This window comes from Penicillium brevicompactum (assembly GCF_028827555.1).
Source record: "Penicillium brevicompactum strain IBT 35665 chromosome Unknown utg000001l_segment0_segment0, whole genome shotgun sequence".
Lineage (NCBI taxonomy): Eukaryota > Fungi > Ascomycota > Eurotiomycetes > Eurotiales > Aspergillaceae > Penicillium > Penicillium brevicompactum.
The window spans coordinates 2,562,431-2,575,657 of NW_026623203.1; the positions used below are offsets into that span (position 1 = coordinate 2,562,431).

Here is a 13,227-nt window from a genome sequence, read left to right on the forward strand (position 1 = left end):
TTTGCTTTTATTTCCATACATTCTGTACGGTACATATTGACTAGAGATAGATAGGAGAACATGTGGTCTTGGCCATTTGAACGCTATGCTTCAATTTATGTACTCATTGATGAAAATGTACAGTATAGATACCCGAAAGCCAGACTTTTTATCCCAAACGCTCCCCACCAACACCCCTCGCAGGTCCAGAAACGCTTTGCCTGCGATGTCGAGGGCTGGTTGGATAATGCGCCATCAAGCGCGCCGAGCACAGGGAAGCATCACGATCTTCAGTCGAAATGCCAACCCCAGGTGTCGTGTATCCACTAGCAATGGGACTGACTCTCCCGGACACATGGCTACCGGAAGATCCAGGTCTTCTTAAAGAGAAGTATCCACCGCCCCTGTCAAAGTTCCCACTACTATTGCTCCCAAAGCTGTGCCCCAGTTCCCCGGAGCTGGAGAGATAGGAGCTGGTGAAAGGTGCACCGGTCTGTGATCCGCGCGCAGCTCGTGACTGAGAATGAGACGGCGCGAAAAGCTGAGGTGTCATGGAAGAAGGCGGAAGTCGTGGTATGGATGACGACATGGAGATGTACCCTTTTGAATTGGTAACGTTATCAGGTCTCGTGGACGAAGCCAGAGAAAGGCCTGTCCCGGTGCGCCGATCAGAGGTTGTCAAGGAAGACGTCGTGAGCGATCGATGGTGGTGTCGAGAGCCAGAGTCATTGATAGAATCTGCTGCTCCTAACAGAGAGTGGAAGCTACGACCATTGCGAGAGTCATTGTCGCCTGTTGGGCTGTTCAAAGTACTTCCGGCGTATGTACTTGTGCTTAGGGTGATCAGCTGTGATGGAAGTTCAAGTCGGTGATTCAGAGAAAGCCAGGCGCGCTCGTCGGCGTCGACAGTTGGATCTACATCACTTATGCTGGACGAAGACGAAGTCCAGGTTGCTTTTTCATGAGAGCTGCGTGACTTGGTCGGATAGGAGCGCCAGCCACCCACACCCTCAAAGTCCCGTCGCTCATCGTTACTGATAGGGAAGGCGTGGAGAGGCGTTGATGGGGATAGATGGGCCTCGATCATGCTGCGGGCATATGAATTCCTCTTACGATGATCGTCAACCGTAGTTCCAAGAGCCCAAGAAGACGCAGAATCGTGCTTGCGGTGTGTTCCATGGTTAGAGTTCCGTCTAGACCTACCACTCACGGGGGTTGGAGGTTCCGAAGCAACGAAGGTCAGTAGTGACGATGTTGGCGAGGTGGGAAGCGAGAGGAAATGAACCAGGATGCCATAGACAAGCTCAACATAAATCACGGAGAGTCTGAGTATGATGGCAATGAGCGCGAAGGAGATTGTAACCCATGCCGACAGAATGAGCGGAATGGAGATGAGGGCCAAGATAGGCAGCGCTATCAACGTGCTGATTGTTGACCACATTGAGAGCAGTCTCCCAAACTCCCAAAGGGAGCAGGTCAAAACTTCATGGGGTGAAGAGCAAAGCGCGTTGTAAATTGCGGAGCATGTGATGACCCCGATTACATCACTTCCCCGGTTTCTGGAGCTTCTGCTTCTGCTTGTTTTCTTTGCTTTTTTTTTCTCCATTCCGTTCGGGTCAAAGCATTTTCTTCTGTCTAACACTGGCCCATCAAAATGTCTGAGCCATTCCCTTGGGAGATTGGGGTTCACGATGCCCATTGTCACCCCACCGACACAATGGCCTCGGTGTCCGACATCCCGCACATGAAAACCGCAACACTGACGATCATGGCCACACGCGGGGATGACCAGGATCTTGTACAACAGACAACCGAGTCTTGCTCCGCCCAATCAAAAACTGAGCGCATTGTCCCCTGCTTCGGCTGGCACCCATGGTTCTCGCATCAAATCTCGAACGCAGCTTCAGCAGAGCCCCAAAATAAGAGAGACCACTACGACAGTGTCCTGATACCTTCACCAGCCGATGACCAAGCTTTCATCGACACACTTCCCGACCCTAAGCCCCTCTCCGAGCTCATCTCCGAAACCCGAGCTCGACTTGAAAAGTTCCCCACCGCTCTTGTCGGCGAGATCGGCCTGGACAGATCATTTAGAATTCCTGGCCCATGGACTGATGAAGAAATCGAGAATCGCAATGATCAAGTCACGCCAGGCTCGCGTGAGGGCCGCCGCCTTTCCCACTATCGCGTGAAACCAGAGCACCAACGCTTAATCTTAAAAGCGCAACTCCAATTAGCAGGGGAGATGAACCGGGCTGTCTCAGTACACAGCGTGCAAGCGCACGGCGCCGTCGTGGATGTCTTGAAAGAAGTGTGGGCAGGTCATGAGCGCGTCATTCTTTCACGACGCAAAAGAGACAGGCAACGAGATGCGGAGGGGGTATTCGAGGAGGAGGAAGACATAGCTTCGACGCCGAAGCCCTTCCCGCCTCGCATTTGCATGCACTCCTACTCTGGCTCGGTAGACCCCATTCGCCAGCTGATGCACAAGTCCAATCCGTCTGATGTTTACTTCTCGTTCTCGAATTTGATCAATTTCAATGGTGCGCCAGCAAGGAAGATCGCTGACGTTGTGAAAGCTCTACCCGAGAATAGGATCCTGATTGAGAGCGACCTCCACAAGGCTGGTGATGAGCTGGATGAATTGATGGAAAAGGTGGCAAGGGATATCTGTAAATTACGTGGATGGGAGCTGAGGCATGGTGTTCAGTTGCTAGCTGATAACTGGCGACGGTTTGTTTATGGCTAGGTCGCTTGCCTGGTGCATACCCCGGTGATACCGAAGACGCATAGAGCTGCTTGGGGCCTTACGCATTGCATTTCGGGCCTGGCACAAGAAGAAATTATGCATTTGATATGCCTCGAGTTCCTTCTGGCATAGGCCGCAGAGGTAGGTTCAACTTCGAATTGTAAGATATTGTCCCCCCAACCTCACGTCTTTCTAACGCATGCAATACAAAAAGTATGAGTAAATATTCACTAATTAGGCACCAGCGGATCTCAAGTCGATATCTACTTTGGTTGCCTCAATAGAAGTGTGCTTGAAGTAGTACTTCATAGGTGTCAGAATGCCAAGGTATGAAGCTGCCAAAGAAAGACTAATGAAACGAGTTTACGGTGGCATGGAAGAGAACATGACCAAAGCAAAATATACCAATGTCCTTCATACTGCTCACTCGATATTAAACAAGTAAACATTGGCAACAAAACATACAAGAAGGCAAAATAATCTTGTGTATCTTCTCGTGGCAATGAAGTGAAGTCACATCTGATTCCCCACCGTCAATGATTCTTTCCGAAATTCTTTTCTCTCCCACACCCCTCCCTTAATCCACCTTTACAGAGAGTCTCTATCTCTCTGCCTTTCATTTCGGGGATTGTCTTTGATTTTTCTGCCTCTCTCTTATTATTCCGCTTACGTGCGCATATTCCGCTTCGCAAATAACCGGTTAACTCCGTTTGTGCGCTGCGTTTCTCCGGTCCCCACTCGAATCGGATCACAAAACATAACGAAAATATCAACATGGCTCCCAAGAAGAAGGGAAACAAGAGACAGGAGGAGGACTGGGAGGCCGATCTTGGCGAGTCTGCCCCTGCTGTCGAAGCTCCTCCCGCCGACGAGGCCCAGGAAGACAATGAGGAGGCACCCGTTGGTGGCCTGATGGCTGCCCTGAGAAAGAACAAGGCCAAGAAGGCTAAGAAGGGCAAGCAAACCAACGACTTTGTCGAGGGTGAGGATGCCAGCGCTGGCAATGACTTGGCCAGCAAGGAGCCCGAAGAGGGCAACTTCGATGATGACGATGTCTTCGCCGGAAAGCAGACTAAGCCCATCAAGGAGATCGTCAAGCCTGCAGCGGAAGAGCCAGAGGCTGGCGAGTTCCGTGTGAAGAGTAAGAAGGAGAAGGAGCGCGAGAAGAAGGAGAAGGAGAAGCAGCGCAAGAAGGAGCAGGCAAGTTCATTCAATTTCCGGATACGCGGATACGCGATATGATGTTCTATTTGCTAACCTATTTCCTGCTATCTTCAGGCCGCTACAAAGAAGAAGCTCACCCCGGCCCAAGAAAAGGCCGAGGCCAAGAAGACAGCTGCTGCTGAGTCTAAGAAGGACGAGCCCGCCGCCGCCGCCCCTGCTCCTGCCGCCGATACTGGCAAGAAGAAGAAGCTCCCTCCCCACTTGGCTGCCTTGCAGAAGCAACAAGAACTTCTCCGTCAGCAGCGCGAGGAGGAAGAACGCCTTGCCGCAGAGGAAAAGGCTGCTGCTGCTAAGCAAAAGCTTCTTGATGACGAGGAAGAGAAGAAGCGGGCTGAGATTCGCGAGCGTAAGAAGGAGAAGGAGCGCGAGAAGAAGGAGCAATTGCGCAAAGAAGGCAAGCTTCTTACCAAGGCTCAAAAAGAGGCTAAGGAGCGCAACGAACTCCGCATGCAACAGATGCTCGCTGCTGGCAGCAAGGTCGCTGGTCTGGATGATACCGGTGACAAGAAGCGCCCCGTCTATGACCAAAAGAAGAAGAAGGCTGCCAAGAAGAAGGAGGAGGACGACCTCGAGGCTGCTGCTGCTCGTGCTAAGGCTCAGCGAGAGGCTGAGGATGCCCGACGCCAAAAAGAAGCCGAAGAGAAGGCCAAGGCCGAGGCCGCCGCCGCCCCCGAAGACGATGGCGCTCTTGACGACTGGGAGACAGCTGCCAACGAAGATAATGTCAAGGACAGCTGGGATGCCGAGACAGACGAGGAGGAGGTGGAGGAGAAGCCCGCGGAGACACCTGCAGCCAAGAAGGAAGATGCCAAGGAAGAGTCTGAGTCTGAATCTGACTCTGACGACTCTGACGACTCTGACTCCGAAGATGAGGAGCAGTCTGCCAACCAGCGCGCTATTGCGGCCAGAAAGGCCGAGGCCGCAGAGCGCAGAAAGAAGCAGCACGAGGAGGCTTTGGCTGCTCGCTCCAAGGATGATCTTCGCTCTCCCATTTGCTGTATTCTTGGTCACGTCGATACTGGTAAGACTAAGCTGCTTGACAAGATTCGTCAAACCAATGTCCAGGAGGGTGAAGCCGGTGGTATTACCCAGCAGATTGGTGCTACTTACTTCCCCGTCGATGCCCTGCGCACCAAGACCAACGTTGTCAACAAGGACGGCAAGTTCGAGTTCAAGATTCCTGGTCTGCTGATCATCGATACCCCCGGTCACGAGTCTTTCTCCAACTTGCGTTCCAGAGGTTCCTCGCTTTGCAACATCGCCATTCTTGTTGTTGATATCATGCACGGTCTTGAGCCCCAGACTCTCGAGTCTATGCGATTGCTTCGTGACCGCAAGACTCCTTTCATTGTCGCATTGAACAAGATCGATCGTCTCTACGGCTGGAAGAAGATTGACAACAATGGCTTCGAGGACAGTTTGAACATGCAAAACAAGGGCGTCCAGAACGAGTTCCGCACTCGTCTTGACGCTACCAAGCTTGCTTTCGCCGAGCAGGGTTTCAACTCCGAGCTCTTCTTCGAGAACAAGTCCCTTTCTCGCAATGTCTCTCTCGTTCCCACCTCCGCTCACACTGGTGAGGGTGTTCCCGACATGCTTAAGCTCCTGACTAGCTTGACCCAGGAGCGTATGACCAACTCTCTGATGTACCTGTCCGAGGTTGAGTGTACAGTTCTTGAAGTCAAGGTCATTGAGGGTCTCGGTACCACCATTGATGTTGTCCTTTCCAACGGTATTCTTCGTGAGGGTGATCGTGTTGTAATGTGTGGCCTCAACGGACCAATCACAACCAATATTCGTGCGCTTTTGACCCCAGCGCCGCTCAAGGAGCTGCGTCTGAAGTCTCAGTACGTTCACAACAAGGAGGTCAAGGCCGCTCTTGGTGTGAAGATTGCTGCCAACGACTTGGAACACGCCATTGCCGGTTCTCGTATGATGGTCGTCGGCCCTGACGATGATGAGGAGGATCTTGAGGACGAGGTCATGTCTGATCTTGAGAACCTGTTGAGCCGTGTCTCTACCGATCAGCGCGGTGTCACTGTCCAGGCTTCCACTCTGGGTTCCCTTGAGGCTCTGTTGGAGTTCCTGAAGGTCTCCAAGATCCCTGTCGCCAACATCTCCATTGGTCCCGTCTACAAGCGTGATGTCATGATGGCTGGAACCATGCTTGAGAAGAACAAGGAATATGCTGTCATGCTTTGCTTCGATGTCAAGGTCGATAAGGATGCACAGGCTTACGCCAACGACATTGGTGTCAAGATCTTCACTGCAGACATTATTTACCACTTGTTCGATAACTTCACTGAGCACATGGCGCAACTCACAGAGCAGCGCAAGGAGGAGGCTAAGCTCCTCGCTATCTTCCCCTGTGTCATCAAGCCCGTTGCTGTCTTCAACAAGACTGACCCCATTGTCATTGGTGTTGATGTTCTTGAAGGAAGTTTGCGTCTCCATACTCCTCTCGCTGCCATCCGGACCAATTCCGCTGGTGTGAAGGAGATTGTCGAAATTGGCAGAGTGTAAGTTTTGCTTCATAATACTTTCTGCTTCGGATATACTAACTGTTTTGCAGCACATCCATTGAGCGTGATCACAAGGCAGTACCTGTCTGCAAGCGCGGTCAGCCCTCTGTCGCCGTCAAGGTCGAAGGTCCCAACCAGCCCATGTACGGCCGTCACCTCGAAGAGAAGGATCAACTTGTCTCGCGTATCTCGCGTGCCAGTATCGACACACTGAAGGAGTTCTACCGATCCGAAGTCTCCATGGAAGAATGGGCTCTTGTCAAGCGACTCAAGCCCGTTTTCGACATTCCTTGATTTCGCTCTTTAAGCTACTCCCCGGCGCAGGCCTTCATGGATCCTCAGTGCGAGGACTCATCGCAGCCTTGGCCTCTCTTTTCAGCGAAAATAATTATTGATCGCCTGCTCATGGCAAGCGTTCTCCGTCGGCCCTGTCATAGCCTGCGGTTCCATCATGACCAGTGGAGGAAACGAATCGAAATCTTTGAGTGATGACATATTCTAAAAAGCTGAAAAGTTATTTTTTCTTGATTGCGATTTGAACATACTATGACTGACCATGACTTGATGGATGAATGGCAAGAGATGTCGCTTGTACATGATATAGGGAAAGCGAGGCCTGGTCGATACCAGATCTTTTGTTACTGTTGTAGTGAATTGAATTGATGTTACATGATTTCACGTGGGTAATCTCTCAAAATTTCTGGTGATTGGTAAACAAAGTCAAGGTTTCGAGATCTAATGGTCAGTCTATGTAACAATGAGATCCATGGGTTGCCTGATTGATCGATGTAGTCTTTTCAGTGGTCTTTCCAAGGGTCTTTCCAGTGGTCTTTTGATTAGTCTTTCTTTGTACATCATCTTCCAAAGTTGGCCGAATCGGCTCGGCTAGACGAAGCTTAGAACCTTAGTGAAGAGACATCATTTCCTCAAATTATTTACTTGAATATGTACAAGTTCCGATCCGCAGACTGTCCATTAATTAATCGTCTCCATCCCACCTCTCAGCCTTGCCCCCGTTCTTCTCCCAGTCCAACCAGCTACCCCAGTAGTAACCGACAGTAGCCGGATCATATCCCGCCTTGACAGCCATCTGGGCCATGATTTTGGCACGCACACCAGCCTTACAATAAAAGACCATCTGCTCGCCTTCGACGGGCTCAGGCTTCGGGAACCCGAACCGGGTCTCGAATTCATCGGGCGTGAGGAACAGGGCGTCGGCCTGAGATGCTAGCGGGATACTGATTGCCGAAGGAATGATACCCGTGCCCTTAAGTTCAGCCGGTTCGCGAACGTCAATCAGTATAGGCTTGTGGGTTGGCGAGTCAGGCGCGGAGGGGAGGGAGGCGTTGAGCTAGAGATCGTTAGAGCTTTGTAGATAGTGACCTTAGTTGCGGTGCATACCTCTTCAAACCCCCAGTTTTTGAGGTTTGTGGAGTCATTACTGTTCTGGCGCGTCTGTAATTGTGAACTCTTGATCGGGTGTGAGAACGATCGGACATTGTATGCAAGGGCGGGGACTCGGGGTCTTGGGGATGAAGCCAGTCCTCTGGTAGTGATAACTCGGAATGCTGGTGATAGCACCCGGCGAGCAGGGAGTCTGACTGCTGAAAGCATTACAGCGGAGCGCTGGGCTGATGCTACTGTTGTGGCCATTTCAATTGATCTGGGTTGGTTTGGAGGTTTGTAGTCTCCGCGAATAGCCTCGGGCCTGTGATGTCAGTAATTGCCGGATCATACCGCCTACGGTGTAGGGCTGTTGTCCAGTACTAGAAGAGCATCTGTTGAGTAGCAGCACAAGCGAATTTACAGATGAGAAACTACATTAAATAAGACATCATGCATCAAGGCTAGCATCCAAATGTAGTACAGCCACAAAGAGGAGCGAAACAAAGGGGGTTTTCCTTCTTTTCCTTCTGTTTTGGCCACCGTACTTCCATCTCTTCATAGTCTTGTGACAGTCATGACCCATGAAGACTTTCAAACAGTCAATATGAGGATCTTTCAGCATGTGTTTACATTTTGAATTTGAGGTTCGGATTTTGGCATCTCTTTTTGTAGAAATATAGTCACTTATGGCTTTGTACATGCTAGGTAGTTGAGATCTCAAGGACCAACTTGGGCTCAGAATTCCACGCGCAGCACATTCCAAAGCCAAGAGAAAACAGCCCGAGGATAGTCATCGGAAGGTCCTAGCAAATTGAAGGCAGCTTGTGCGAACCTATCTGTCAACGAAGATTGCCCATCATGATCTCCTCCACTGCTGCAATTGAGAATCATGTCCTTCAGAGTATCACAGTCTAAAGTAAGAAGACGGGCAATGATACTACCATCAATGTGGCCATTGCTTTGACAATCGGCGAAAGCGGTGCGAAAGCGGTTTCTGCGGGCCAAGGAAGGACACAAGCGTTTGTCGCTCATGCATAAGAAGATCAAGGGTTCAAGAACAGCCAATTCATCGGGAGTCAGGGTCACGACCCGGTAGACAGATCCATTTATAGCGAAACCATATATGGTCCTCCTACTTGTTAGGGAAGACGGGGGCTTGCAACCCTGGACAAGTCTCAATATTGACACAGGGAACCGGAGCGTCCGGCGATTCTCTGAAGCCGTTGAAACAGAATCAGGCTCAAATACCTGGACTGTTCCTCCTCGAGAGCTCACAAAGACTTGAGTCGGACAATTTTCAAGACCGGGGGCAAGCAAGTGTGACAAACCAGGGAGCGCAAAGCAATTGGAGTCAACAATCGAGATATCCCCTCCTTCAACCTTGCAGACCAACAAGGAATCTCTCGCGGTAGTGACATGAATGAAATTACCATGCACTGACATTGAGACGGCCGGGGACGGTAGGCGAGCGGTTATGTTGCGGACCCAATCGATTTGCGAGTTTTTAGAGGCAAGTGCCAAAAATGATCTCCCCGTGGCAGCAATCAAGCTATCGGCGTAGGCTGTCATTGCGGTCACTGGAGCCGCACACAGCTTCATGTGCTTGTCCACACAGGTGACCTGGGAGGGAGATCTGGGGTCCCTAGATGCCTGTAAAAGCAAGATGCGGCCGGTTCGTTCAGCGGGGTTGTGGGGGGTCGGGACAGAAGTCCCAATCACAACAAGATGGTACGCATTGCCATCCTTCTGGGGCATCCAATCAAAGATGCAGGTTACCTTCTCCCCAGGGCTGCCACTTGGCCTCCATGGGGCCAGGCCTTCGGCAACCATTTGCTCATCAATCGGAGCCACTGGGGTTTGGATATCTGGGTCGACGAATTCAATATACGGCTTTCTGATGAGGTTCAGAGGGGATTCCTGGCCAGGCTGAGCGACACTGTAAGAGACAATAAGACTTCGAAGATGTTCCGAGTAGGTCAACTTGTTTGGATTCCCTGGAACATCGATTCGGCGAGGAATTGGCTTGTCCTCGACATCAAGAGAGCAACCCAGAAGGTTGCCATCTGCCCAACAAAACAAGGAAACACCGGTGGCTCTTGAGTTCTGATCACTGATGTTCACAAATGAAAAGCTTGAAACATTTGTTGGGGCGTATGCAGGCTAGCATTGCGGTTAGATTATATCGGAGCCCCAAGAGAATGGGAAATACTTACTTGATTCTGATCGGTAATAAAGACTCGGGACAGAGTATAGTCAAGGCTTGCGAGATCTGGTGAGAATGCTACACGCCATAAATCTGTACCACATGTGAAGAGCGCAATATCCTCTTGGGCTTGGAGGCGTATTGCTGTTTGCCCGAGGCGCTTTGATGATATCTGTGTGAGGCCTAAAGGAACGCCGTTAGTTGAATGGCGGACTACTTGGATGCATTGCGAGTTACCTTCAAGACCGTTCGGAAGAAATCTCATCTCCAAAAAGACAAGAATCCCACTTCGTAAACCGCAGAAAAGGCGCCCGTGAATATTATTAGTATTAGACATCGCGCGAATAGTCGCGATGCTGGATATGGCCTTGGAGACATCTTCGTCTGTTTCGACTGCGATGTGCGTGTCTGCAAGCCGTTTGGATTCACCGGGGGAGTCATGAATCTCGAATGATAGCAACGTTCCATCGCTAGTTCCCATAAAGATGAGCCCCATAGAGCCCCAGCGTTGATAGAAGATCGAGATGGCCTCTTGTTCAAGTGGCTGGGGCATATCGAAGTGGAAACAATCAGCTGTCGCGAGATCCGGGTTTAGTCGAACAACCTGAAGGAAATTCCCCTCGCTGGTTCTGATAGCCATGGCCATCACCACATTCGACCCATCAACAGTAGCCGCGGTCACAACAGAATCGGGGGCATGTGCAGTGAAATGAGATAGATGGGATTCCTCGGGCATGAAAGCATAAATTCCGCGCTGTGTGATTTGGACAATGTCACCTCGAGGCGTGCATCCTACTGCGAGGGTTTCTTCGTTGCCCCAGGCGTCCTCATTGGGGAAGACTTCAATGTCATCGGCCAGATCAGACGTGTGGAGAATCATTGAAGAAATGGGATCCGACACAACAAGAATTGTCTGTAACGAATCTTCAAAGGACAGTGCCCACATGTCATGCACAGAGGAAATATCACCGAGCGAGATCGAGACCCCAACTCGAGCCTCGATGCCGTGGCGAAGCTCTGTGATGGCCCCATTCCCAGAGGCAGAACTTTTCCCAGAGGCAGAACTCGAACAGACGAACAGACGATCATGAGTTGTGTCAAGCCCGGTAGTGCCTCGGATACCGGAGGGCACCGCAACTGCATCAGTAACAGGTGCCCAGTTGGCAAAGCGTTGGACGCATCTCGGGCGGTCGCGCGCCTCCTGAACGAACAGGCCACCATCACCCTGGCTTCCGGCGGCCAGAATAAAGTCACCACCCTCAAATCCCATGTCTAGAACATCAAAGGCCGTATCGACATGGCAATGAAGCTGGCCCAGAGAAGTTTGGGTTTCCAGTTCACCGTCATTACCAAACTCGAGATAATAGATCCAACCATCTTCTCGGCAAAGAATTATTGCATCGTACTTCCGGCTGTACAACCAGTTGCGGGAAGGCCTTGCCCAGCGAGTCCAAAGTCCAATCTCATGAGCTCCAATATCAGGGATTATGGGTGGATATCTCCTTGGGCGGGATGAGCTGTTAGGCGTATACATTGCCATTGATTTTGTGGTAATAACCAGGTATGAAGATTCCTTGGCCAGGGGAACGATCATAGTGGGCAGGTAATCTTGGGGAGGAAAAAGAGTCCTGGTCATTGTAGGATCGGAGTTGCGCGTCATGCTGCGTTCGTCCCACTCATACACCAACGCAATCGTCGCATTTTCCCGGTGAACAATGAGGAGTAGGAGCATGCGCTTGTCATTGAGTGCCTTTGGGTAGAGGAATTCCATGAAAAGAATGTCCCCTTCAACTTGCACGAATTTCTCCTACCAGGAACAGTCAGCTTTGGTCTCCCATACAACTTGTAGCAAGAAATTCAGATACCTTTCGGATGGGATCAAGCCCCCCATGCGCCATCTGTCTTTTAATTTCGATAGTATCGTCTAACCAAAACACGGCGAAAAAATTGCGCGATGCACTGACTGCAACCGCACGCGACCTATACTTTTTATAAGCCTCCTTCAGACAATGATAACAGCCCGAGGAAATCGCTTACTTGGGGTCGACGGCAATATGTGTGCCATACTTCTCGGATATATTCACATCACGTGGCAATCGTCGACAAAATGACACAAATTGACCCTTGAGCAATGACCAATACATGAAATGCAGTTCATTTGCGTCGGTGGCGATGAACAGGATATGCGGCGGAAGGTCTTCAAAGCTCTGCGGGGGAGATGGGGTATCTGACGACAGCTGTGTTTCCCAGGGCAGCTGTGTGCTGACGTTGATGACCTTGGCACCGAGAGGCAGGCCCTGAATATCATTTTTTTCCACAACGTCCTCGAGATGGCCGCTTTGGAATGCCTCTCTGATCTGAATACCACGATCTCCAACAAATACCACATCATTGTGGTTTTTGTGACGGATGCGTGCCGGCAATATCCAGCTGGTCATCGGGCTTGATACCAGTGGCTGGGTCAAAAGACCTGCAGGGTAATTTTGGTAAGTTTGGTCCACGTCGGACATTATGCCAGTCGATCAGGAGTAAGGGTATCAAAAGGAAGAAGTAGAAGCAGACACGAGATGCCGGTGTCTGGAATGAGGACAGAGAGGGCCGTCAAGACAAGGACCCAATGGAATGGAAATATGAAGAGATGGCAGTGTGAAATACACACAGGGAAAAGAAAGAACACGAGCTCTCAGTGGATAAGAATAGAAGTGAGAGAAAGGGTAAGAAAGAGTAAAGGCAAGAGTGATATCAAGATCGAGAAAGGATATCAGGACCCTGAGTAGATGGCCTCGGGCGACAGATGGCCTGAGGCGAATCACCTCCACAAGTCAAAGAGACCGTGAATCGATAACTTGGTATCTTCGAATACCAGTTATTACAAAGGTTTGATCAGAGAATGGGATCAAATACCATCTGGGGAGTCTTGGAAAGATACACTCTTCTCCATACTTCGCAGAGCGGGGTTCATTAGAGATCAACCGGCCACATTGATGGTCCCAGATTGAAGTCAGGCTAGAGCGCGGAATGCCTTGTTCACACAGCGCCAACTATCAGATGGGTAACAAGTGTCAGGTAAGACCTGTGGCTGTCATCAATAAATGTTCCTTCTGCTCAGCCATGCTGACCAGGACTTACCTAGGCACCGGATCCCTTCAGCGATTTGCCGGCCG

The 13,227-nt window shown here is 50.7% G+C and overlaps 5 protein-coding genes across 5 annotated transcripts; 2 read left to right on the top strand and 3 right to left on the bottom strand.

The window, feature by feature from the left end:
* Positions 1–148: 148 nt before the first annotated feature.
* Positions 149–1,420, bottom strand: N7506_000744 (uncharacterized protein; the record flags this gene model as incomplete). Its single annotated transcript, XM_056950040.1, has 1 exon — positions 149–1,420. One exon carries the CDS (start codon positions 1,418–1,420, stop codon positions 149–151), a length of 1,272 nt encoding a protein of 423 aa, XP_056815955.1.
* Positions 1,421–1,633: 213 nt separating this feature from the next.
* Positions 1,634–2,728, top strand: N7506_000745 (TatD family hydrolase; the record flags this gene model as incomplete). Its single annotated transcript, XM_056950041.1, has 1 exon — positions 1,634–2,728. One exon carries the CDS (start codon positions 1,634–1,636, stop codon positions 2,726–2,728), a length of 1,095 nt encoding a protein of 364 aa, XP_056815956.1.
* A 774-nt stretch (positions 2,729–3,502) lies between these two features.
* On the top strand, positions 3,503–6,768 carry N7506_000746 (putative mitochondrial translation initiation factor IF-2; the record flags this gene model as incomplete). The annotated part of the gene is made up of 3 exons (XM_056950042.1): positions 3,503–3,928; positions 4,007–6,471; positions 6,525–6,768. 3 exons carry the CDS (start codon positions 3,503–3,505, stop codon positions 6,766–6,768), a joined length of 3,135 nt encoding a protein of 1,044 aa, XP_056815957.1.
* Positions 6,769–7,453: 685 nt separating this feature from the next.
* Positions 7,454–8,127, bottom strand: N7506_000747 (uncharacterized protein; the record flags this gene model as incomplete). Its single annotated transcript, XM_056950043.1, has 2 exons — positions 7,454–7,825; positions 7,876–8,127. The coding sequence occupies 2 exons, from the start codon at positions 8,125–8,127 to the stop codon at positions 7,454–7,456; spliced, it is 624 nt and encodes a 207-aa protein (XP_056815958.1).
* Positions 8,128–8,595: 468 nt separating this feature from the next.
* Positions 8,596–12,573, bottom strand: thtA (the record flags this gene model as incomplete). Its single annotated transcript, XM_056950044.1, has 5 exons — positions 8,596–10,020; positions 10,074–10,246; positions 10,301–11,870; positions 11,929–12,043; positions 12,101–12,573. 5 exons carry the CDS (start codon positions 12,571–12,573, stop codon positions 8,596–8,598), a joined length of 3,756 nt encoding a protein of 1,251 aa, XP_056815959.1.
* Positions 12,574–13,227: the final 654 nt, after the last annotated feature.